This window comes from Periplaneta americana, chromosome 2 (genome assembly GCF_040183065.1).
Source record: "Periplaneta americana isolate PAMFEO1 chromosome 2, P.americana_PAMFEO1_priV1, whole genome shotgun sequence".
Lineage (NCBI taxonomy): Eukaryota > Metazoa > Arthropoda > Insecta > Blattodea > Blattidae > Periplaneta > Periplaneta americana.
Window position 1 is genome coordinate 26,113,553 of NC_091118.1, and position 27,927 is coordinate 26,141,479.

At 36.3% G+C, this 27,927-nt stretch overlaps 1 protein-coding gene across 2 annotated transcripts; it reads right to left on the reverse strand.

The window, feature by feature from the left end:
- Positions 1-3,492: 3,492 nt before the first annotated feature.
- Positions 3,493-26,780, reverse strand: Papst2 (PAPS transporter 2). 2 transcript variants are annotated; one of them, XM_069812811.1, is made up of 7 exons: positions 26,384-26,780; positions 25,516-25,634; positions 22,534-22,796; positions 16,891-17,081; positions 13,380-13,561; positions 8,187-8,373; positions 3,493-5,545 (listed from the first exon to the last, which is right to left on the reverse strand). In XM_069812811.1, exons 1-6 carry the CDS (start codon positions 26,561-26,563, stop codon positions 8,193-8,195), a joined length of 1,116 nt encoding a protein of 371 aa, XP_069668912.1. In that variant the 5' UTR covers positions 26,564-26,780; the 3' UTR covers positions 3,493-5,545; positions 8,187-8,192. The 2 variants fall into 2 exon arrangements, with proteins under 2 accessions (XP_069668912.1, XP_069668903.1); XM_069812802.1 differs by lacking the exon at positions 3,493-5,545 and having other exon boundaries at positions 7,083-8,373.
- Between the last annotated feature and the right edge of the window lie 1,147 nt (positions 26,781-27,927).

A 27,927-nucleotide genomic window follows, 5' to 3' on the forward strand; every position in this document is an offset into this window, starting at 1 on the left:
ATTTCATTTCAGGACAAGATAAAAATAAAAGAAAATATTAAATTTTGTTCAGTGAATCACAATTGAAATTCAAAAGGCAATACTCAGTTGATTAAGACATGCAGCCAATAATACAAAACTTTTGGGTTCTAATCACACAGCATGGATATTGGTTTAGGCGGCTTTCATACCAAAGTTGCATGCAACGTGCAAAGTGGATGCACGCTGCAGATCGCTTGGTGCAGCCCAGAGTTTTGCATTCACAGCGTAGTAGCATGCCATGTTCGTCGTGTACCTTAGAGTTTCGCATTTTTCACTTCGCGTAGCGTTCTCTTTCTCAACCTAAACCTAGGTCTAAACTGTGATGCCTGTTATTATTATTATTATATTATTATCGTATATTATTATTAATATTATTATTATTATTATTATTATTATTATTATTATTATTATTATTATTGCGAAAGTTTGACATCCGAGGAAGCGTTGTAAAGACAGTTATAAGTTTTCTGTGGATACTGAAACAGGTCAGTAGGTCTAACTGTGATACTTCTGATTATTATTATTATTATTATTATTATTATTATTATTATTATTATTATTATTATTATTATATTATTATTATTGCGAGAGTTTGACATCCGAGGAAGCGTTGTGAAGACAGTTATAAGTTTTCTGTGGATACTGAAACAGGTCAGTAGGTCTAAACTGTGATACTTCTGATTATTATTATTATTATTATTATTATTATTATTATTATTATTATTATTAATATTGCAGGATTTTCTCTAGTTTCCTTCATATATTGTACTGCAATATAAGTGGTTGTCCTTCCCACGAATTATGTCACTAGGTTGGAAAAAACCGTGCATGACTAAGTATAAGTGAGAAAGCTCTGGACGAAATTAAAATAATAAATGCAATTTAAAAATAAAACACTCTAATGCAGTGTTCCTCAACCTTTTTACACAAATACCGCCTTTTTTCTTCAACTTAAAAAGGCGACTCCCACCCCATTCCGTGTTGGCAATAGCCTCCATTGTTGATGACGCAATAATAGTGGCTTTCTTGTGTTGCAGGAATAGAAACGTGATTAATTTTCGTTCAAGTCAAAAATAAACGCTTTTGTTAGAAAACTGAACGTTTGGACATCAAGAGTTGAAAATGAAAACTTTCCACTGAATTGCGAGTTTTATGATTTCGTTTCCAGTATTGAAAACTACTCTTTTGACATAAGATCATTGTCAAAGTTGGTATCTAACAGGGGCGTATTTTGCGGGCTACCGGCGGTAGCCCAAGGAAATTACAAAAGAAAAAGTTTATAATATAACATAATGTAATAATTTTGTATTATTAGTTTTACCATAGTAATTAAAATTAAAGTAATTGTTAGATATATTTTGTGTAATAATAGGGTCAGCGGTAGCCCAAACCCTTTAACCAGTATACGCCACTGATATCTGATCACTTAAAATCACTTCGTAGCCAGATTATTTATTACATTCCTCGCAAAGAAAATTTAGGTTTGAGATGGGTGCCAGAGCCTGTTTAGGCAGGAGCCTACGGTGCCTCTGCTCTGGGCCTCAAAATTCAAGAACAAGATTTTTTTCAAGTGATTTATGATAATTGAAATTGATAATAACTTGCCAACTGAAAATCATAATTCAGGAAATAAGTACCAGTAATTATTAATATGTAATTACGTAATTATTATGTTAGAAATAGCGACAAAAATCACTTTATTTTGTTAAGTTTAGAGAGTGGTTTAGAGTGATGAGTTGATTGCAGAGTTTAATGTGTTTAACTTGTAACAGTTGACTATAGGTATCCTATAAGCAAAACTCAGCTCAGACTCCTCGCGTCACGCATGCTATACCCGTCAGTAGGTGGTTAATAAGCGCCTACTGGTATAGCTATAACGGCTATGGTTGTGGACATGTGCACTCAAAGAGCAGCTGTAACAATAACCAATTAAGTAAATATAACATTACAAGATGTCAACATCGTCTCTTTCTAAGTCACAATCGATATCTATCTTCACTGGAACTGTCCTCATATTTAAATTAAATTAAATTAATATTTAATATAAAACGCTATGCGACTCCCTGACTCTGTAGCAATAACACGTGTTCAGTTCAGCACAAGAAGATTAGATGAGTATGTAGACCTACTGTTACATTTGCAAACTCTTCAGTAATAATTGTGTGTAGATTTACGTAAAAATGACTTTTCAGATTGAAATCATGCTATTATCAGACTAAAAGAGAATGAACTTCATTTTTCTCATACAGACTGTTTTCTCTGCTGTTGCTAGAGATCAGATCAGGAAAAAAACAATTGTATTGATTGTGCTATAGTTGCAGAATATGATAAAGAATGTAAATATTGGAGGGATGTTTTAAAAAGTGTTGTTGCTGTGATTAAGTTTATTTCAGAACGAGAATTATTTTTTTCCTGGACAAAATAAAATAAAACATCAGTCACAATGGAACTTTTATCAGTTCATTTGATCCATACTTAGCCCAGCACATTTCAAGGGAAAAAATGGAACTCTCTGCATCAAAATCCACAGTTAATTCCCGATTTACCACGAAAATCGTTTGTAGCTGCATTTAGATTGGCAACAGACCATGATTGTTTAGCCAAACACCTGCATAGAATTGGAATATATCAGTCCCCTAACTGCCCATTGTGCAACTCAAACCAAGAAATGGATTCGGAACACCTCAAAATCTGTGCTTCAGTGGCTGGTCATGATAATATCTTTGAAAAATATTGGAGTGCAAGAGGTCAAATGACTTTATTGTCAAACGCCTGGCATTAGAAAACAACTTTTCAAGACATGTCAATCTGGTAGAGGTCACACTAGTTATTTGTCTTTCGTCAGTGTTCGTGAATTAATTGATCTCATGATAACTGAGGAAGTCAAAAAGTAGAAAAAGATCTATTGCAGCATTACATTGGCAGTGATGGTGGTAGTGTGGCTTCGTTCTATCAGCTCATTAGTTACGTTTAGGCTTAGTTGTCGTATGTAAAAAAGAAAGGCCCTAAAAAAACAGATCAAATAAAGAAAGAAAACCAGAATGTCGAAGGAGTAAAATGCCAATGTAATTCAATTCTTCACACTGCTGATGTAAGTCACTGTTGCTGATGAAGTATGTTACTGAAATTATGTGAAATGAACCGAAGTGAGTGGTGATTAAACTGTTCATACCTGTGGAGTAACGGTCAGCGCGTCTGGCCGCAAAACCAGGTGGCCCAGGTTCGAATCCTGGTCGGGGCAAGTTACCTGGTTGAGGTTTTTTCCGGGGTTTTCCCTCAACTCAATATGAGTAAATGCTGGGTAACTATCGGTGCTGCACCCCGGACTCATTTCACCGGCATTATCACCTTCATATCTTTCAGACGCTAAATAACCTGAGATGTTGATACAGCGTCGTAAAATAATCCAATTAAAAAAAATGATTAAACTACAGGTGTAAAAAAATCTTAAAACCAGAATTTTTTTTTTTTTTGAAAGACAGTTTTATTGTATTTAACACAGCCTTTTAATACAATTTACACAACACAGTGATCTTCCATTCTACAAATTATACTATATCAAATAGAAAGTACATATCCATTATTCTATTTAATAATACTTTATTTTATAAATCATTATTAAACGCTGTTTACACTGCAGTATGGTCAGCCAGAGTTAATCTATGAAGTTTGCTGACCAAGTGTTCACTCCTGCTTTTGTTTACGTTTCTATAACAACTTTAACTTGATAAATGGTAAACAATGGACGTGCTAAAAATTCCAATTTCTCTTTCTTTGCATCGAATGATAGTATGTGCCATGCTTCGTGATCTGCTAGTCACATAAATATCACTGTTTAAAAAGGTAATTCTATCTTTCATCGTGAACAGACATCCACGTGTTCTAATTATAAGCTTTCAAAATGATTATGTCCTCCATCAAAGATCAACTCTGGCTGACTCCATTCTAAGGCTAGTCAGAAGTGACGAATTTGGGAAGCTATGGTAGGTAGCAAAATTCGGTTTCACGAACTAGCTATAACATCTGAGTGGATCATCGTGCTAACTACACGATACCACTGCACTGGTTGGATGATCGTTCACCTCTTCTGGGGACAGCAGTCAGCTGGTCGGCCTTGGTCCTCTATGGGCTGTTGTATGGTAGAAATGACAACACTTCTGATTGATGGCACTTTTATTCAGTGTACAAAACACTTTTGCAACACTTTACGGACACTATTTACTCTGTCAAAAATGGTAATCATATTCCTTTTGTTACTGCTAGGTAACGGATTTCTAGTTCCATACATATTTTGTTTGCTATATCCTAGACATAGTTATTGAGATATCTCTAAGTTTCATGTACACAGGATCACTCTATTAAAATTCTATGGGACCTAAATGAGCTATAAACTCCTATAAATTCTTAAAAATGATGTTTGTACATGGAAAATCGCCTTTTAGTATTTTTGTATAGGCCTATATTTAAAATAAATATACCGTTACTAAAAATATAAAAATGCCCAAAAAATTATAAAAACAGTATTTGAAAAAAAAAATCCATTTCATATTGGTTTTAGAAGGGGAGGAAAGAAGATTTTATCTAATTTCCTGGAGCCGTTTGTTCGGAAAAGTCCATCCTAGCATAAAAAAAAAGGTCTATTTAACGACACTCGCAACTGCACAGGCTATATCAGCGTCGCCGGTGTGCCAGAATTTTGTCCCGCAGGAGTTCTTTTACATGCCAGTAAATCTACTGACATGAGCCTGTCACATTTAAACACAGTTAAATGCCATCGACTGAGCCAGGATCGAACCCGCAACCTCGAGCATAGAGGGCCAGCCCTATATCAACTACATTACCGAGGCCTACTCTAGTATAAAAGGGATAGTAGGTGATTTTTTTACAAATTAGTTTTTTCATCCGTGCACTTCCATTATGCGAATTGAAACTGATCGATCAGCAATCAATCTCTTCCACTGAAAGCCTTTGAATCTTCAATACTCTATACATAAATTTCAACTAAAATGGAATATTTACTGAAGTTATTAAAATTAATTATTGTTAATTTTATATAACTCCTAAAAGTCCTAAACTGGATTTTATAAAGTCCTAAATCTTTCTTTTTTAGCACTTAGAAATCCGTTTCCTAGTTATTGCATTGTTGTAAACCTAATCCAGCCATCTTACTGAGAAATGCAAAGAAATTAACCTTAAGATATATCCATGGATAGTAGTACCTAATGGATTTTGAAATGACTATACCCAAAGCTGTAATTTCTGTTCTTTGGCAGAAACATCTAGGAGAGCTTGTCGTTTTCACTCAGTCTTAATGTTATCTTGCATCCTCCCTGTATACCTCTCCTCTTTCAAGCCATAATCCCGGCCATTATTTTTTCCAGCAGCAATAGGAACAGTGTGGATAAAAGGATGTGACCCTGTTGCACCATGGGATTATTCTGTATGGACTGTTTTCCATTATGCAAAACTTGACATTCATATCCTTCATACATCTTTTTGATGATAGTGAAGTTTTTGGAGAATCCTATGACAGACACACAGAAGAAAGAAATAAATAAACACAGCAAAAAGAAAGCAACGAAAGGAAGAATGAATGAAAAAAGGAATAACTGAGAGAACAACAAAACAAAGTTTTTCAATTTTGGGGCTGCTGATAACATGAATTTTCGTAAAAATCGCAAAATAATTTTCTGTAGCACTTGAGGCTACATCTTTTCCAGATGTAACTCAGAAAAGATTTGAATTTTAGATTAATCAAGTGAATTTCAGAAAAGGACAGATGTAATTCAGATTGATCAATAGCAATAGTAATTTAGAAAGCAACAGATATAAATCAGAAAACATCAAATTAGGTCTTCAAATATGAACTGAACTAAGTGTTATTTTTGAGAAACTGAGATGTTCAGGCTGATATATGCTATGTACCACTTCATATTACATATAAATTGGGGCAAGAGTCATGAGACCGCTAAGGAATTCGAACCATGACACTGGACAATACTCCACAAACCTTTGTAGACACACGTTGTCGCAAATAACTCCATTCCTTATTTTTGGCAATTAACACTTTTATTTTAAGGCCTCAATTCTAATTCAGTAAGCATCATCCGTAAATTCCACACCTATTAAACTTTTTCACGTTGGCTTTTATAATATATACAATCATATAAACAAAACAGTCAATTGTCTTTTCAGAATTTCTATTTTAGTAACAAGCTGAATAAAGCATTAATCAAATAATTTTAATTGAAATTTAACTGATTTTTTTAATTACATATGACGCTTTCTGAATCACAACTACAGTAGAATTCCTCCTATCTGGCAAATGTGGGACAAAGCCAGTGCTGGATAACTGATTTTGCCGGATAATTGGAAAATACGTTTATAGGTTATGTAAAACACACTGTACTGCACAATTTTTTTTTTCCCCCATGTTTAAATTCAGTAATTTTCATATAGATATTTAAAAATAAAGTTTTGAAATGCGTACAATGTTTATTTTTAGTACTGAATATGGTAATGTACATTCATCAGTCGATAATTATTGTAATACAGTAATACACAACAGTGCTAAAAAAATACTAAAAGTTTTTGTAATCTTATGACAATTTTAAATGGCGGTCATGTGAGTCATGTGATGCGAAGAGTAGTGTAGCCAATGTCGCAACTATACTATGAAGTAGCGCTTGATGATTTGAGCATAAGAACATTTCGCTTGCATTTTGCGGAATCCATTGTATAACAGCAGCGATTAGCAGTAATAGCCATGATACTAGCTATCACTTGAATGAAATTTTTACGCACTCTAGGAACGGAGAATTTCACGCTTTCGTATTTAGACTCATCCAACACCCTTTCGAAATGGGTGAGTTCAAGTGTTAAATTTAAAGGTATTGTCTCTCCGCATTGTTTGCAAGGTCCAAGTGACAATTACCGATGCTACCCCCTACTCCAGGGACATAAGGGTTTTTTTGTCTTTGTTTTATTTATTTTATTTTATTAGGTTATTTTACAATGCTTTATCAACATCTAGGTTATTTAGCATCTGAATGAAATGAAGGTGATAATGCCGGTGAAATGAGTCCGGGGTCCAGCACCGAAAGTTATCCAGCATTTGTTCGTATTGGGTTGAGGGAAAACCCCGGAAAAAACCTCAACCAGATAACTTGCCCCGACCGGGATTCGAACCCGGGCCACCTGGTTTCGCGGCCAGACGCACTGACCATTACTCCACAGGTGTGGACATCTTTGTTTTCACGCATGAATTGTGCAAAGGGTAAACACAATATGCAGCATGTGCAATCTACGAAAACCACTCACATATTCACCAGACTCTTCTCTTTCACATGAATGACTATTTTATTTTTTTGCCTAGCCAAAAGTGCCGTTGTTTTGGTATTGCCGGTTATTTATTTGGATGCCAGATGCAAGGGATTTTACTGTACTGATCTATTCTGAATTTCAGTTGCATGTTCTGAATTACATGTGACCTATTCTGAAATTCATTTGATTAATCTAAAATAATTAATTGACGCTTTCTGAATGACTATTGATATTTTCTGAATTACAGCTGGAAATGGCGTAGATAAGAGTTCCTAGAATGGCAGCAGAAATTGCAAATATCCCAGACTGGTCAATAAAAAAGGGATTGCTAAGTTGTCAAAGCACCTTCACCACATAGGCATCATTAACAGTCCTGATTACAGACTATGTTCCCAACAAGCCATCATGGACTCTGAACATCTAAGAACGTGTCTAACACTGTCAAGAATTTTCATCTGTAAGAGATACTGGGAAGCAAGTCTTCAAGATTGTTCCTCCTATTATTTTTTTTTATTAATTATTTGTGCTCCCTTTGCTTCAGTTATGCCTTTTAAATTTACAACCAGTTTCTATTTTGGTACGACTGTATATGTGTGTTTTTCTCAGTGACTGATATGAAATGTCAGCTACATTGAAATAAAAAATTTCCTGCAACTCCATAAAATTTTCTCTATCCCGCTTTGGATAACGAGAAAATAAAATAATAAAAAAACTTTAAAAAGTGATAAAATTACTTGGGAATAGTTAAAATAAGAAATCCTGCATTTGGCTATATGTTTTCAGTATGACCATCTTGCAATTCTGGAATCACTGACCATCAATTCATACACACTCTCTCAAACCTTAAACTAGACATTGGAGAGGACACTTTTGTCCACGGAATAACTTGGAACTTTAATCTTCAAGAGAAGCCGCTGCACAAATCTATGGAATTTGTTTATGTAGCTCTGGATACTGATCTTGCTTTTGTTCTTGCTGTAAATATTAAGATAGATGCCAGCCACGATGATGAGGCCGGACCATACATATCTGCAACAAGCAAACAATTTAAAAATTACATAGTGTCATACAGATGAAACAATGAATAGTACATTATGCAACGAGCCTATAATGATAGTAATTAAGAAGTGGGTATGGATATTTATGAAACGAGCGCGAGTTTCATAATTTTCATACGAGCTTCTTAATTACCATTATAGGCAAGTTTCATACGACTTTTTATGCTCGACCATATTTCTAACTTGAAATTACCGGTATTCAGATGTATACATTTTATTTGTAACTGACAAGATCGGATGTGACCTTGTTCTAGGTTGTGAATTGTGAGATGTGCGCAGACGCGAAAGTATTGATTTTTTCCGAGGAACAATAATGTCACTGACCTTGACGTAGTCCCGTTAAACTTGATAATATTATAACTTTGGTTACTGAATTCGACATTGAAAAACGAGATGACAAATTGAATTTATTTGAATATTATTTACAATTAACGCTAATTATTATAGTAACAGAACATAACCTTCTGCGACAGTATTGGATTTTCAGCCTCCGTGACTTTTCGCTAATTCTCTTTTGATTGCATATCCGAGAATAATCGATACTTGCGGTTTTATAACAGTACAAAGCTGACTTGTCATTGGCTGAACACATGTAAGCTGAGTTATCACTGGCTGAAGACCTGTACTTTAATGAGTAGGTGTACTTTAATGACATGCATTAAAGGACTGCTACCGGATGTATAATTAGTACATTTCGGCATGGTCGAGCATAAACACATATTAAGTATGTTTTCCATAATTAGTAATACCAATAGTACAAGCAATTTCACTATTTTCATTACTGATAAATTTATTCTTACAGAATATTGTATGGATCTGAGGGGGGTGGGATATGATGGTAGGGACTGGACATTCTGGGAGCCTGTCCTCATGGAGAACTACTGAGAAATAGTCGTCACCACAAGATTCGATCCCTCCAAGCTCGGCCCTACAAGGAAAAGACTACCAAGCAGATGAGGAGGTCCATGGTTTGTCCACAAATGGATCTACAAGGCGCATTGACATCATCGCTATCCTGACAAGATCAACAAGCGGATTCATAATTGATCCAACTGTAAGGATGGAAACATATGAAAATCAACCTGCTGAGGTACATCAGGAAAAATGCGACATATACGACCCCACTATACCATATTATAAGGAAAAATATCATCTAACATCGATCGAAGTTATTGGATTACTGAGTGGGGCTAGAGGGACCATCACAAAAAGATTCGCGCATTTTTGCAAGCAGTTTGGTCTAGGACAAACTCTTGTGACTAAAGTATCTCTGTCTGCAATGAAGGGATCTATAAAAATCCTAAGAAACCACCTCTACACGTAAATAGATTGATATCTTTCTTATGGCGATCTGGGTCTTGCAACTAGTGCTAAATAGACGATTGTGATCACCTATTAGCAAATAGATATCGTACTAGGAAATTTTATGTTTTTTTCTGGAATTAATAATCTTTTGTTTAGTCGTCTTCAATTATTTATAATTGTGTTATTTTTTTTTCTTTTCCTTCTCCATTGTTTTTTTCATTATAATTGTGTACCTACCATTTACTCAAAAAAACAACAATTTTTGGTAAGCTTTGTCTTCTAGGCAGTCTCACTTAGAGGAAGCTGAATAAAATTCAAATACTTGCTCAGGATAGGGACCAATGGCAGGCTTATGTGAGGGCAGCAATGAACCTCGGGTTCCTTAAAAGCCGTAAGTAAGTAACAATATTGTAAACTATATACTTCTTTCCACAGCTACAAAAAAAGTTTACTTTCAAACAATACAGGTGGCCACGATATACAATGTGAACAGTAAGTACAGAATATTGCTAATAACATCTTAAATTTTAATTTTACAAAAACAAAAAAATATATAACAGCTGTGGAAGATAAAACATACAATGTGATACCAGTGTTAAAAAAACAAAGTATACAGACACACAAAAACATATCCAAATGAAATTCTCAACACACAACTCAATTTCAGAACACACACACTCTTTGACTCCACATTACACTACACAAACACCCCTCACAGGAAACAAAACAAAAGACGCCAAGACCAGCAACAACCAGTTCTGAAGAAGGCCAATAGCAGACCGAAATATGATAACAAGGTAATATAAAATTTAACACATGAAAGACACATAATACGTTTTCCAAAGTGATACAGTGTTAAATGTTGTGTAATCAAGATGTATAAAAAAAAAATTATTCAGGCATACAGGCTGTGACAGTAAACTTTATTTTTTTAAATGGCACCCTATTCTAAAATTTACATATTCCGAATCTCCATTAAATTTTATGTATGAATGTGTAGAAATTTTTACCCATTCACCCCTTAAAGACTTTTTACTATTTATTAAACTTCTTTCATGGATTTCAAACTTGAGACAAATAAGTATGTAAAATCACGTTGAGTAAGCCATAAAAGTAAACAAAACACTATCACTAACCAAATTTTATAACAGATGCTCAAAATGAGAACCATTCACACCCAAACAATGTCCCAGTATATCATGAAAACAGCCCATTGTAGACATGAGATGGAACAGATCAGTCATGTAACTGTGAGAAAGACAATGGACTGTTTCTGTAATAGAATGGGACATTGTTTGGCTGTGAACAGTTCTCATTTTGAGCATATGTTGTCAAATATTATTATGATGTACCGAAATACATATGATATTTCCGTGCAGAAATTCTGCGTCATCATATGATGAAAGATGAGTGGAATGGAGAAAAATTCTCTCTGGCACCGGGATTTGAACCCGGGTTTTCAGCTTTACGTGCTGATGCTTTATCCACTAAGCCACACTAGATTCCCATCCCGATTCCGGACAGAATCCTCTCAGTTTAAGTTCCACCTCTTGGGGTTCCCTCTAGTGGTCTACATCATAGATGCATCATAGATGTATGGCAGTGACTCAATGTCACATGTCACATGTGCAGAGGTGCACTCATTATGAGTGACTAAGTGGCCGGGATCCGACAGAGTAAGCGCTGTCACCTCTGCACACGTGTGGACATTGAGCCACTGTCTTACATCTATGACGCAGTGCATGAGGGTAGGCCACAAGAAGGAACCCAAGAGGTGGAACTTAAACTGAGAGGATTCTGTCCGACATCGGGATAGGGATCAGGTGTGGCTTAGTGAATAGAACATCAGCACGTAGAGCTGAAAACCCGATTCAAATCCCGGTGCCAAAGAGAATTTTTCTCCGATCCACTCATCTTTCATCATATATGTTGTCAAGTTTGGTTAGTGCAGTGGCACACGCAGAATTTAGCCATGGGGGGGGGGGGTTTGCCATTATTAAAATTGTTTACAATTTACATTATTGGTATTTTAAATTTCGTACATTATTATTATTATTATTATTATTATTATTATTATTATCATCATCATCATCAGCTGAGTTTTCACAGGGAGATGTGAAACTAGTTCTGGGAATAATGTTAGCGCCATCATCATGCTGCAGCTGTAAAGAAACTACAGCGCATATCCCCAACTGCTGTCATTACGTGAGTGGACAGCATGGAGAGTGATCATCAAGTACAGCACTGGAAGACGTGGTTTCTGTGGAAACAGGGTGTAAACACTGCAGATATTCACAGACGGTTGATGGCAGTGAAGGAGATCACTGCTCACATCGTTGCACTGTTGTCAGTGTGCTGCAGTCAGGGACTTGGGGATCCCCTGGCGACACCTTCCCCATCTAAAGGTGTTGATGCACTAATGCGGTGCAGAGTGATTCTGGCAAGTCCTGTGGCCGCCTCCAGCTCCGAGAATGTGATGCACCTGTTCTCCAGAATATGCTGCTTCACTCTAGAGATGTTGACTGGCGTTGTCACAGTCACTTTCCTTCCAGAACTGGTTCCCTTCTCCGTTGATGTGCAGCCACGTTTCCAGCCATCCACCCAGTTGTACTGCCACCAATCACCTGTAAATATCTGCAGTGTTTACACCCTCTTTCCACAGAAACCACGTCGTCCAGCACTGTACTTGATGATCACTCCCCATGCTGTCTACTCACGTAATAACAGCAGTTGGGGAAATGCGCTGTAGTTTGCATGAATTACATTCCTCTGTATTGTGCTGCCACCTGCGGGCAGACCAATGTACCTACTACATGCTTGCAACTGTAATGACAAGCCAAATTACGGACCATGGATGGTGGGAAATTTAAAAGTGTAAATCAACATGGAACACTCCTTGTACTTAAAATTGGAATTATTTTTTCACCAGTTCATCTACTGTGCAGTCTTCAGAAAGAAATGGATCAGAATCATCTTCAGCAATGTACAGCTCTTTCCTCTAAATCCACTATGTGTGAGAAATATTGGAGACTATGAGAGTTAATGGCTTTATTGCCAAGAACTCAGCATTAGTTGAGTTAACAACAACAACTATATTTGAGCCATTCACAGCAGAAGTGGTGTAAGTCAAAAATAGGTAATGAGGGTTAAAGTAAACATTCTGTAAAATACAGTGCAAAGTAGCAATTAATATTTAGTTTATTTAAACTATTAGTAGTCAGTGAATAGCAAGAAGGTCATATTAATTGCTACTTTGAGCTGTATTTTACCAAATTTTTACTTTAAACATCATTACCCAATTTTGACTTATACCACTTTTGCACTGAACGGCTCATTTAATTCTGCAAACTTATAACAATTTTTACTTTTTTGAAATCCTACATCATATATAGTTATAAGAATATTTTAAATTAAGCCTGTTTCATGTATGCTATCACCATTCTGTTCCTGCAAATCTAAGACATCATCAGCAACACTCCGATTTGTGGTACCCTCAAGTTCTTGGAAGGCTTGAATGATGTTCGAATTATCCAGGAGCCGTTACAGAGATAGCACAATGGACCCATATGAACTGGCTTAAGTCTGTGAGTATTTGTCTCATCCTGTACTCTCTGCAATCCAGTTCAAACCACATATTACATACAAATGTTCATAGTATATATCATAACTTACTGGAATGTGAAAGGTTTGGCAAAAAACATGAAGGAAATGATGATGGATATCGCCTTACGGCACGTAGTGATTGTTGCTGCTGTGAAGGCCCCACACGTCTTCACAAGCGTAAGAACGATCTGGATCCCGAGGTAGCCAGATAAGGAGAATATCAGTGCATACCCGTATGTCTTCATCACGTGCTGAAAACAGATCAAATCAATACGAAATTTTAGGTGACTCTGTTTAAAAGGAAAATTTATGGTTTTCTGCTATCTGTTAGCACTTAATGTCTCCATTGTTTTAAGCTTAACATGTTCCATCATGGTAATATGCAGTTATATTGTCAGACTCCAAAGCAGCTATTCTATCAACAGTCTCTAAACACACACCTTCATCTCAAATAGCAGAAATAACTAAAATGCTCTCTCAATTAATATCACTCAATAAAAGAATTGTATTCCAATGGATACCATCCCATTGTGGAATCCTGGGAAACGAGAATGCGGATGCTTCAGCAAAGAAGGGCAGCACTGCTACTTACAGACCTGTTACTAAATCTACGTATTACTCTGTGAAGAGATTTCTTAAATCTACATATTTAGACTTCAACAAACAAAATTCGATAACACAATCTCAAGGGAAAAAATGGAACTCTGCATCATAATCCACAGTTAATTCCCGATTTACCACGCAAATCGTCTGTAGCTGCATTTAGCTTGGCAACAGGCCATGATTGCTTGGCCAAACACCAGCATTGAATAGGAATATATCAGTCCCCTAACTGCCCATTGTGCAACTCAAACCAAGAAATGGATTCGGAACACCTCAAAATCTGTGCTTCAGTGGCTGGCCATGATAATATCTTTGAAAAATATTGGACTGCAAGAGGTCAAATGACTTTATTGTCAAACGCCTGGCATTAGAAAACAACAATATACAGTGTGCCTCGTTTAAAACCTTACTGTTAAGTGGCACTTTTAACTGCCTGCAGCTGCAACATAGCCACAAAAAGAATGTCTTGGATAGTCATTCACAGTTACTACCAACTGTTCTTAGTGTCATTGCATCAGAAATAAGTTATAATACTAGTGTATCAAGATGTATTTTATCCACGAGTGGAAAGTTTGATACGAGACTACACCTTGTGTATTTATTTTCGCAAGTGGATAAAGAAGTCTTCATTCACTTGTGTCATACAATATTTTATGTGGCAAAGAAGCCAAAAAAAAAATCTTCCTATTTTTATAGTAGTTAAAATTAAAAAATAAATGTTAGTAATTATTGATGTACTAATATTTTCCTGGAATATGAAGTTTATCAATAATTACTGATAAATATTTGAATCAAGGTCGTTGATACGAACTTCTTTACATTGTTGCTGTAGTTTTTGATTCATTATTATTAACATATTAAATTTTATGAAGTTTCGTTGTAAAAAATATTACAATTCCGTGATGTTCAAGTAAAGGGGGTTAAGTCATTTTTCTGTGCAGATGGAATTTTGTTCCCCAGGTGAACACACAAGTTAAATTATACAAGTGGGTGTGCAAAAATCAAAAAATACTAGCATTTGATGTGTTTTATTTATGTAGAAAATTATTTGCAATAAGCGTCCAAAGTTTAATTTTCATTTATCTCCGAACTCATTTTTATGACTTATCTCCCTTTAACCAAGCAACACAGAATTAAGGGATGACAGTGACGAGGAAACGATATTTTCTTGTCATAGTGTATTGTATGAAACATGTTCTGTCAAATTTACTGTCTGAAAAATCGAAACCCACAAATGAAAAGGAGTATGCTGTGTTTTGTTAATGGAGAAGATTTAAAACTATCAGAGCCATGGATGAGGAAAAAACAAAAAAGGGTAAGCATTTGAAGCTTATGCTCATGCCATTCTATGTGTCCACCGCAGTGGAGTAATGGTTAGCATGCCTAACCATGAAACGAGCAGGCCTGGGTTCAAATCCTGGTTGAGGTTTTTTCTTGGGTTTTCCTCAACCCATTAAGAGCAAATGCTGGGCAACTTTCAGCACTGGACCCTGGATTAATTTTGCTGTCATCATCTTCATCCCAATTCAGATACTAGATAACCATAGCAGTTCAAGAGCCGTCGAAAAATAACCATTAAAAAAAACTATTCTATGATAAAGGTGAAATTATCCTTGAAAGAAAATATCGGCATATCTACCTCTCCGAAGCTTTTAGCATTGTATTGAAATAATTTGTTTCTTTATTCACTAGTAATTAAAGTAAAATTTCATTTATCCAGAGTGTTCTTCATATGTGAAATTTAAACTTTACTATTATAAAATACGGTATTCCCGAGCTTTATGCATAATATATCGGCAATGTAGAAATGGAGATGAAATATATACATTCTTTCACTTAGAAAGAAATAGTCGCCATCTTGACTTGTATAGTAGTGTAGTGAGCCAACCTTTTTGGCTTACTCAGCAAGACAGTGTACCACATTGGCAGCTCCTTCCTCTTACAGTATCTCGTTTATAGGTCCCACCCTTGATTTTATAGAAGATTTGGCAAAAAATGTGGGGCTTATACACGAGTAAATACAGTATAAATTCAGATTGGATTGCCCGGGATTTGAACCCAGACCCCCCTGGCTTTATAAGCTCAGTATGCTAACACTGAGCCACTATGATGGTTAGAAATAACATTGTTCTATTGGCATATTTATTTTTTTTTAAGCAAATGTATTAGAAAACACAACTCATATGAATTATTCTTCAGTAGATACAATTCAACAACAAAACGTATTGCTGTACTGTGTATCTAACCATGGTTAAAAATACGTATCTCTCAATACAGTACAACCAACTGACTAACTGGAATTAACATGTAGAGTGCCAGCAGAATTTTCTCACCAGCTTAGTGCAACAACACATAAGGAAAATCCACGCATTGTGTCTTTTGCTGGGCTTAAAGAAAACAAGAGAGAGGAAATATCAAATGCACTGCCAGACAAATGCAACTTTGTGGCTGGCTCGGTAACAATGCCAGTAACTTAAGTTTGACTTGCTCTGCACTTCATATGCACAATTCGGAGATGAACTGATAACAAATCGTCACTGTGCCTCCAAAATCCGCTATGTGCATTTGAACAGATTTTTCAGGAGAAAGAAAAAAGCATTACCACTTTTAATTCCCTTAATTATACCGAAAGTAGTTTTGAAAATTAAGGGAATTAAATTCTTTCTCCCGTAAAATCTGTTTAAATGCACATAGTGGGTTTTGGAGGCACAGCATCGAAATGAATATTAATAAAATCTGTCCAATGATTTTTAAGAAATAGACAGACAGATGGATGGCATCCAAAAATAAAATTTATGAAATTCTCAACATTGATTTTCTGTAGCATCCACAAAACTTTTTCTTTATGTTTCGTAAACTGAGAAAGTAAAAAATAAATAATAAAAAAATCTTTCATGCAGTTTTCCAACTGAGTTGCATGCTACAAACATTACCAACTAGACGGTCCTCTCAGCAAGGTCCTGTCGACACAACCCACCCTGGAGCAGAATGTAATTCCTCGGAGGAAGTCACCAGAGAGTAACATGATGACAAACAGGTACACAAAGCCAATCGAGTATGAGTATAGGACAACCTCTGTGTTTGTGGCTTTGTGCATTTTCATTGACTTCTCTTGGACATTCCCAATCGCTGCATCACACAGAAGAGCACAAGATATCATCAGCACACCTGCAAACATAAATTAGATTCTATAATCCCTGTATAATCGTAAAACTGAAGGACTGGACCAATCTACTACTCCACTGCCACCCCCGCCGCCGCCGCCGCCACCACCACCACCCCCCCGCTGCCGCCACCACCACCACCACCACCACCACCACCACCACCACCACCACCACCACCACCACCACCACCACCACTACTACTAGTAGCTGTCCCATACATGTAAGAAATTAATTCGCACAGAAGACCATTTCTGTTAAAACTGTAGCCTTGGACTATCTCATTCTCAACCTTTCATATACAGGATGTTAAGAAAAAAGTATCCAATATTTTAGGAGGTGATAGTATGCATCAAAACAAGAAAATGATGCCTAATAAACATGGGTCCTACGACACATACTTTCTGAGATCTGAACACTTGTTCATAGGACGTGCTCAATGTGACGTACATTTATGGTAATGCATTCCTCTGCCCTACAGTACAGCAGATTACCAGATAATCATACCGTAGTTGACACCCTTGGCATGGAATAATGATACGTCGCAAGGAATACTGATACTGGTTGCAGATATGAGCGGGGTTCAGCAAAGATGGTGTTGTGAATTTTCGTAATCAACATGTGTAGACTGAGGAAAATCCCCATGCAGTTCAGGGGGCAGGCATACCGATGCTCAGTTTGGTCAGCTACTGCGCATTGCGTCATGTGGAACACACTTCACTGCAAGTGAGACCGCTTGCCACTTAATAGCCACAACACGAGTTATTGTTTCGGGATCAAGTAATAAAAGACATCTGATGATGCCATTGTTCTGTTTGGTTCTGCAGCGTAGGGAATGCTACTGAGAGAGATGTCGGTCAAAATAAATAAATACACTTTCAAAACAGTTAAAGAATATGAAACTGTTTAATAAGGAAGAAATAGTATTGCACTAAACTTTAAATATTAAACATCAAGTTAATATATATAATGAACATTGCCTACGATTATTTCAACTATACATTCTTTTGTATTTTCAGTTTACAAAATTCAACGTACTATACTACATTTAGAAAATTGCTCCATAATTGAAGACCTCCCCGGAAGAACGATTAACATCACATCTTTAAAATATGTGATTTAGGTGGGAAGAGTAATTTTGAAGATTTCATATTTATAACAATTAATTATTGCATTCAATAACTGAATAAACTTGTATGCTTGATTAGTCGAATTGTTTTGCTAGTAATTATAATAAAATATGCCCCTGATAGTAGGCCTATGTTTCTTTCTTCTGAAAAATTATAGTTTTGTTGGTTAAATCCTTATTCCCGGCAGGTCTTCAACTGTACATTTACGTGACAATTTTTCTCATCTTATTTCTCTGTTTTCTTTTCTCTTCATTCAGATTTTGTGCTACCCTATTAAGATGCCGCACTCGTATGTATGTCCTTGTTGTAACAAAACATCTGACAGCTTCGCGCAGTATTTTTTCATCTACTGCTTCCATTATTTTGTCTGTCACGATACTGAAAATGTTTTTGTGACTTACAATAATAAGTGCCATGAATGTCTTTGAAAATGTTCTCACCTACTATCATAGCATTCACAAAATTCTGTGAGGCTTTCGTTAAATTCCCTCTGGAAAGGGAATCAATCCAAGTGTTCCCTTTAGTGGGATTAATTTCGCAAAGTTCGGGATGCTTTCCTCTCAATCGATGGGCAACATAATCTGCGAGATAATTCAGGCCTTCCCGACTTGCTATGTCGCTGTTAAAAATTTGTGAATCACAGAGTTCGGGAATATCGGAATTAGTTTCATCTATTGCAGCTGATCCCAAGCTAATGGTAAGTCTGAACTCTTTCTCAAGCAATACATTTTCATTTGTCCCTTCCTGGTGTGAAGAACGTCCTTGTATATCTGTAACTAAACAGGTTTCCTCAGCTCTTTCGTCTACATTACATTTTGTGGAGAAAACCGCTGCCGAATGTTTGCCCATCACATAATTTCTCATTCGATATTTAAATTCTACAGGTGTTGGATGGGTGTTTTGATGTCCCATGCCTCTTATGTAAGAAAAAAAAGCACTCTAGTACATCTTGATTTAATTTGACAGTAGTTATGTAGCGGATTGTATATTCTTGGCTTAGATATTCAAACAAGTCTTTTAGGGATTTGATACTCATAAGAATACCCTGCTGAAACGGTAATTTCATTCTAAGTCCCCTGGCTCTTATCGTTTCTATTATGTCGCTCATTTTATCTAAGATACTGTCTTGCTCATCTTTGTGCACACCGTATGCATTTAAAGGTACAGTCAATTAAAAACATCGAACCAATCGTTAACAGATTTAATAAAATTTGCCGTGGGAATGGAGTCACCAATAATGAGATTATTTTCCTGTGCATAAATTAGAGCCTTTGAAACAGTATTAGAAAATAGTTGTGCTGCTGTTTTTACCTTTTGCCTTTCAGTCCCTACTACATCTAAATGTTTTTGTGGAAACTTGGGCAGCAGTGTAAGTTCAGATGTTGATTTATCAATCAATTGTTGCACAAAACTTTTGTCTATAATGTCACCATTGGAAGTAATGAAGCCTTTGTCTAAGAAATGGTTTCTTACTAATTTCAGGAGATGTGGAATATCGGCGAATACAAACACTTTTGTAGTGTTGTCATACGGGTTGAGAAAGTGCGTGTTTTCAGAATTTACGCCCAGTTTTTTCCACAGTGCTCTATTTGTCCCACCCATGTCACTTACAACAGCTACCGTATGAAACCCACTTTCTTCAAGCCTTATGATAACATCACAAAGAATGTTTTCAGTCATCGACTGATCAAAACTATAATAAATTGGCTGCTTCCAATTACCAAATAAGCCACGAGCCATGATAACCTGTGCATATTTATGAGGACCTACTATCTGACCTAGTTTTCTATCTACACAAATTGTACTATTTATTTTCATTTCATCAAACGAAATAACTGTTGTTTTTTTAAACTTGTCTAGATCTTTACCTTTTGCTTTCATTAAGGAAATAACATCATTCAAAATTCCATTATCACAATTAAAATTTTGGGCCCATTTCCTTAAAGTGCTTATGTCCGGTAACAGATAATTAAGTTGATTGCGTAAATATCGGTATACCTTTGCACTAACACATTTCAATGAAATTGCGGAAGCGATGTCTTCTCTGACCAATGAACTTTTCTTTTCCTCCCTAAGACGCAAATGATTTGGCCCGGAGTAAAAAAATTTGAGAGTACTTCTTTTATCTCGTTTTGATTCGAATTGGCTGCTTCTAGTTGCTCCCTTAATGAACATTTTTCTTTTTCAACCATTTCAGACTTGACTAAAACTTCCGTTAATTTAACTTGAAGCTGCTGGACTCGCTCCTGCAATTGTTTAACTGTTTCCTGAGAAAATGGGTGAGGTTCATTTGACGAGACAGATTCATAATTTGTGTCACTTAGCTGTGCATTTGAGGATGGTCTGAAATAAAAGAAAAGCAGCCTATATAATTTGGAATGGAAGTGTGTTAAAAACTATGCAGGCCTAATTACTAATTAAAAATAAACTTAATTTTTCATTACACTGTTTTAACAATTTGAATGTATTACTTAACACTGCATTGAAAATAAACTGTAGCTTGTGACGAAATTAAGAAAAAATAGAAGGGAAAATGAATGTTTTATTGCTTGAGCTAAATATGACAAAATACTATACAGTATAAAGTTTTTTAAAAACAAAAATATTTGTGTGTACTTTCTGCTTACAATTAACTTTTAAATTAAATGTATGTTTATTAGGATATCTTACTCTGCTTGGTTGGCTTGTTGAAACAGTTCCCGCACGAGATTTTTTTTTACTTCTTTTGTTTACCCTATCTTCCCTTTCAGTGTTTTTGATGACTGAAGTTGTCGGAAGATTCAAAGTAAGAAGTGCATCTTTCTTTAATTTTCTCACTTTAATGGGGGAGTACTTTAGAAGTTTTTCCCGCAAGCTCTTGTAGTATGAATCCTCATCAAAATGAATGGAACATATTGGAGCTGTAACAGAATTAATTCTTAAGTTCGCAATGCAATGGAAACCGTACAATTGAATCAATATCCTAATTATTTTGTTTCAATTACCTGTTTTGACGTTAATTTTATCTGCTCCCTTGCACAAAAATGTCCACCTTTTGACAAAGTCTTCGTCTCTAGGGAAACGAAAAAACTGAACACCTTCTTTGCCCGCAGTATTCCTCCTTCCATTGTTACAACCAAACACTGAACAATGCGACATAACAGTTCAAAGTTGACTGGTTGGCACAAACAAAATCAGCCATTCGCATCTGCCCTCGTAGGAATAGCACTGCCGAATGCTTCGTTCCCTCGGCAGCCACATCAGCCACATGTGTTCCAAATGACGTCACGCGCTTAGGAGGAAATGCGCACGCCTTTACCATCTCTTCTTAGTACCATGCATGCAGTTGAAGAAACAAGGCATCAGCACCGATTCTCAATCAACTTATGGCCAGGCGTTCCTGGTGATAGATTAATAGGGCCATACATGCTACCACAGAGATTAACTGGGGATCGTTATCAAGACTTTCTTATTAACGTATTAAAACAAATTTCAAAGAGTGCGTGACTCCTTACGCCGAGGGGCAGAGGAATGCATTGCGATAAATGGAGCACCTCCTATGAACAAGTTTTCAGATCTCAGAAAGTATGTGTTGCAGGACCCATGTTTATTAGACATTATTTTTTGTTTTGATGCATACTAGCACTTCCTAAAATATTGGATATTTTTAACACCCTGTATATAGGGTGAACCATAAGCAGTGTCATTAATTTCAAGGAGGTATTCTTTAAGATATTTCAAACAAAAAGTTTAATACCATTTTGCCCGTTTTTATTTCCTTCTCGAGAAAAAAATTGTTTTTATGAAACATTTCATAGCATGTTTTGGGAAAGCCATCGACTGAATTCCCAATATGCTCAGTCAATTTAAGAGAACAGTGTATTATAATAATAAATGTTTCAAAGAATTTTAGTTTTGTCCTTCAAATGTGCAGAAATTTAATACAAACAAATGTTACATTTAAAATTCCTTTCCAGAACAATAACTGACATTTGTTCGGATCAAATTTCTGCACATTTAAAGGACAAAACTAAAATTCTTTCAATCATTTATTATCATAATACACTGTTCTATTAAACTGACTGAGCATATTGGGAATTAAATCAATGGCTTTCCCAAAACATGCAATTACATATTTCATACAAAACAATTTTTTTCTCGAAAAGGAAACAAAATCGAGCAAAATTGTATTAAACTTCTTTGTTTGAAATATCTCAAAGAATAAACCTCCTTGAATTGATGACATTAGTTACGGTTCACTCTGTACCTACATAATTATGTACATATAAACGAACTTCACACTTTTCACTCCATAAGTAGGTTTCTGAAAGAGAAAAGATCATAACTAACCTACTGCACTGAAGTTAGGAGACACTTGGCTGTCCGCTAGAGTGAAGAGGGTGAGTCCCAAGCACATACAACCAGCAGCAGTGAAGTCTAGAATCCCATAACGCTTCTGCTGTATGAGGATGCCCCCCACAAGCACGGGAATGAGCTTGCAGCACTTGAAGATCACCTGCGTGGGGTAATTTAGATATCCCAGCGATGAGTTCGAGAAGCCCATGGTGCCCAGTGTCAGTAGTGCCAGCAACATGTACGTTTTGATTGGAATCCTGCACAGAAACAAAACTAAGTGCTATAGTCCATTTACAACATCTTTTGAGTGGATGTAATACAGATGAGCAGCATACTGCAGCTACAGTTAATGCTGTAACGGATATGTTCGATATTATTTAATAATGCTGTATCAACTGATTGGCAGTCCAGACCTGTGGAGTAACGGTCAACACATATGGCCGCAAAACCAGGTGGCCAGGATTTGAATCCCAGTCAGGGTAAGTTACCTGACCAGGGGCGGCTTTCGAAGAGGGGCTGCGGAGCTGCAGCACCCCCAGAAATTTGTGGCTCTTGTCTCGTTTTATGTTGTGAAAAACATTTATTATACAGTCTCTATTTAGCAGCTCGAATTTTTTAAAACATTTCGCTCTCAATGACATGCACACAATCGTTAGTGAAGTCACTTCCTCCCCAGGTGCTGCCAGAGCGAAACCAGAGACAAGGACTATAGGGTGAAGCCACTTCCTCCCCTGGAGCTGCCAGTCTCGTCTCGGATGCTTTGCGCGTTAGTTTTACCCCTCCTCCCTGCTGCCCCTTGCCGTGAATCCAGAGTTTCCAGGCGCTGCAAAATTTGCAGCAGTTTGTCAGTAATTAGCGCGCAGTTTTAAATACATTTTCTTTAATGTTGTGAGTATAACAAGTGCAACAATGTTTAATTCTGTACAATATTTACAGTTTATTCAGTTCAGTACCTTAACAATTCAGGAGAAATGTGAAATTAAGCGCCCATCAGTTGAATCTCATAATGGAAAGAGCTGCTAAACAAAATAGAAAGGCTCGCATATTTTTTGCTAATTTATCCAGTATCCCTGCTTTCTTCTCTCGATCTCCATACAGTCTGTATTAGATTAATGTGTTTCAAAGACAATTCCATCAGCTGGGGCAACAAGATGGATTTAAAATAACAGTAAATGTTGTTCATGAGAAGAAGGAGCCATTGCTAGAATGTTTTCAAACCATAATGGAATCTGAAACATCTAACATCACAATAAATGAGGCAAGTGCCCTGGTGCGTACTCTTGAAGATCCTGAATTCAATTTCTGGCTCAGTTATTTTTTTCATTTATTGATGTATCATGTATATATATTATACAACCAACTACAACATCGCCAGTTAGATATCTCTAAGGTTCAAATCTGCATATAAAAAATTAAATTATGGTTTATTTAACGACACTCGCAACTGCAGGGGTTATATCAGCGTCGCCCGGAATTTTGTCCACAGGATTCTTTTAAATGCCAGTAAATCTACTAACATAAGCCTGTCTCATTTAAATACAACTTACAAGATAAAGCGCATGAAACTAATCTTTAAATAAAGTAAGTTGCTTGGTTCATTTTTGTACGCAGCCCCCCTTAATTCAATACCCACGAGCCGCCACTGTACCTGACTGAGGTTTTTTCCAGGGTTTTCCCTCCACCCAATACGAGTAAATACTGAGTAACTTTCGGTGCTTGACCCCAGATTCATTTCACAGGCATTATCACCTTCATTTCATCTAGACACTAAATAACCTGAGATGTTGATACAGCGCTGTAAAACTGAATAAAAAAAATTGAGTAGCTACCTAGAATCACTGGAATTGGTGATAACAAGATGGTATTTTGGACGAGATGAGTCCGTGGGTTTATGCCAACAAGCCAGAAACAGTTACTAACCCAAGGAACAATAACACGTGCGTTATTCGTGAAATTGAGCCTAGTCTATGTTTGTCTGTTATTGAAAATTGGAGGACCTGTATACGTGCAACCCAACTAAGCCTCGGAGGCCAATTAACTGATGTTCTCTTCCATACGTAATAGCATTAAGTGTGCTTCAAAACAATAGTAATTAATACAGCGCTCCTACAAAACACCTTTCCGGTTTCGAACACATGTAATTTGCGTTCTATGAATCTGAGGTACATGAAATGGAAAGAGAAACTGAGAAAGTTTAGTTCCTTACCTTAAAGATGTTCAGTGTGTCCTGTCTTGGTAACACGGCACACATCAAGCCTAAAGTCATGTTCCACGTAGGTACGCGGATTTTTCGACTCCCAGATTCTGAGGTTATGTCTATTCACCTTACCAGAAAGATGAAAAGTGGCTTCGTCAGAAAACACCACGAAATGAATAAATTCATTATTGTTTTCAATTAAAAATCTGCATACTTATGCAGAAATTTCTTCGTAGCACTTTGTCCTCTGGTTTTAGAGCTTGCAGCAACTGTAGTCAGTACGGATAAAATCGCAACTGCTTGCGAAGAATCTTGCCTTAAAATCAGTGTACCTAGCATTTATGGATTGTAGACCCACTGGATGGATCTGCACCAAACTCTGTTCGGTAATGCTGTTGCACATTAATAACTGACTGGTTCACATGAAAATCAAGCACACAAAAAGCTTTTCTGTTCCCTATAGCAGCCATTTCGCCTCAACAATGAACAAAGCCGTTTATATGCGCTATTATACGCTAGTGTTACCAACTAGGAAAACAATCTTCTCAGAACTAAACTTTGAGTTTTTCTTTCCATTGGTGCTATTTTCATGCATCTCAGATCCATAGAACATAAATTACATGTGTTCGAAACCGGAAAGTCTTTTGTAGGAACCCTGTAAATAAATCTCTTTCGTTTATACAATTTATTTCATTTTAAAGGTATGACACTCTTATTGGAATACTCTTTATTTATCATGCTTAACTAAAATAGTTATAGAAACCAAATAAGATACTCACGTCCTTGTTAATTTCTTCCCTGTCATCTCAACATATCCAAATACAGAATAGTAGGCGAACTGCACCAATGTCAGATACCAGCCAAATGGCTTGAATCCTTCAAGAGTAAAAATGAGTTCCTAACAAAAGGAAACAAGTACTGTATTAATATTTATTATACCAAAAATCCTATATTCTACTGCAGTAAATGAAATGTAATAGTCTGAGTAGTAAATAGTTCACTCACTCCTGATGACGCAAATGGTATTTTCTGACAAGCAAACATTCTCATGGGAGCACATAAAAAAGTTATTATTTTTTCCCACCATGTTAATAATGTCAAAACAAGTGCTTGCACGAGTACAAATTTTGGACACACGAGCGCAATTACAAGGGCAGTAAAAAATAAGATTCCCTGGGGCCTAGTCCTCAGTTTCCTGCCAATTAGCTAGATTCCCTCATCTAACCCATTCTTAAACTGTCACTAAAAATGAGGGGGCGGGAGAGGGAGGAGCAGAAAATGAATACCCCAAAAATTTTCCCGTGAAGAACGGCACAAATGAACATCAGGTCCACTATCTTTCTCTTCGAAATTGTCTCAACAGATTACTTACAGCATAGGACCCTAATACTGGTATTCAAACATAACAAAGTAATAATTCCACGTCTTTGCACCTTTGCATTTATTTGGTATGTTTACAGTTAAGTTTCAAATAAATGACTAATGATGGTACATAAATAGGAGTCGTTCATTACATGTTAATGATAATGTGCAATGCAAAGCGGCAATAAAGATCCATTGACCTGTGAAGTTAAGTGAGGACATAAACCAGCGAATTAATGACACCACGTTCATCTGGAAAATACAGTATATTGGTCAAACAATTACCTGCATATAACCATATATAAGATAGAAGACAAAAACTCCGGTGCTGCATATGATTAATTGTGAAGTTTGACTGAAGTTGCTTATATCATAAAACAGCACTTTTATCTCCGGGATTTTCTCATTCGCACCAGTGTCTGCAGTTTCTAACTGTAATTTCACATCTGTACTTTTAAGACTCATATCTGTAGAGTCTTCGATACACTCATATCATTCACAATAAAAATAATTTTCAACCTAAGTCCTCCACATCATCAATCCACACAGCAAAAATCACAGCCTTCACCGACAAAACGCCAACTTCTTATCGTTTGCATGTTTTTCACACATACACACCTCGCCACGGCGATGTGTCTATGCAACAGTGTTACCAACTCGATTCTCGAAAACTCACTATAAAAAATGTAGAAGTAGCTAAAATTTGCTGATATATCTGCTTTGTTATCAATGTAAAAAGAGATTACTTTACAGTCGCAAAGGTTAAAAAGATTGTTATATCGCTATATCAACAATACAAAGTTAATCAATTTTATCCGCCAAACGAACACGAAAATATACACTAGCTCAAGCGAGAAAATCGATGAATTGCTCACACTGCCATGCGGTAATTGCATTAAGCCAGCGTATTTCACCAAACAAAATTTGGCAATATGCGCAATTTGACAGACAGAGCTCACTAGTGACAGCCAACGAATTTATTGGCTGTGGATTAATAAAATAAATGCACATCATAATCTGTCATATTGCAGTTTTCAAAGGATATTTTCTAGTGATGGGCGAAGTTGTTCTTTTCCCGGAACAGTTCCGACTGTTCCGGTTCCGAAAAAATACTATGTATCAAATAACAGTTCCGAAATAACAGTCACCAGTGGTGATGAGTCGGAGTCGTTGAGTCGTTCAAACGAACGGTACAGTACCCTCCCTCTTCACCATGCTGCTCACACTGGATTTTTTTTTTTTTTTTTTTTTTTTTTTTTTAAATTCGTCAACTTTTGGATACAGTATCGAAATCTTGGGTGATCTCCCGACTGTTCCTAATTACTTTTACTTATTGCTGAGAGGTAGTTCATTTATGATGCTGCACTCCCGTCATAACCAGGATGAACAGCATGAAAACAAATTTGACAGATAACTATGAGAAGAGGAACAAAGGTGTACGATGTCTTGTGTAGTACTGAGGGTTATAAGTTCCTAGTTTTGATACATACACATGCTCACACTGGAGCACTCATAGGCATGACATAGTACACATTCTTATCTATAGATGGCACTGCAATGCACATTCGAAAGCTTAATGTTAGTAATTACACAGCTGTTGACTACAAGGACAGAATACAACACTTTGTTTTCGTACATAAAGATATAAAGACATGGTAGCCAACTAAAAAAAAAATAACATAACATTTAAACATATGGTATGTAATTTCTGTTCTCTCTATTACATAATAAAAAAAAAACAAATCAATTTTTATTTTTACTTTTCTTAATGCACAGTTATAATAATAATAATAATAATAATAATAATAATAATAATAATAATAATAATA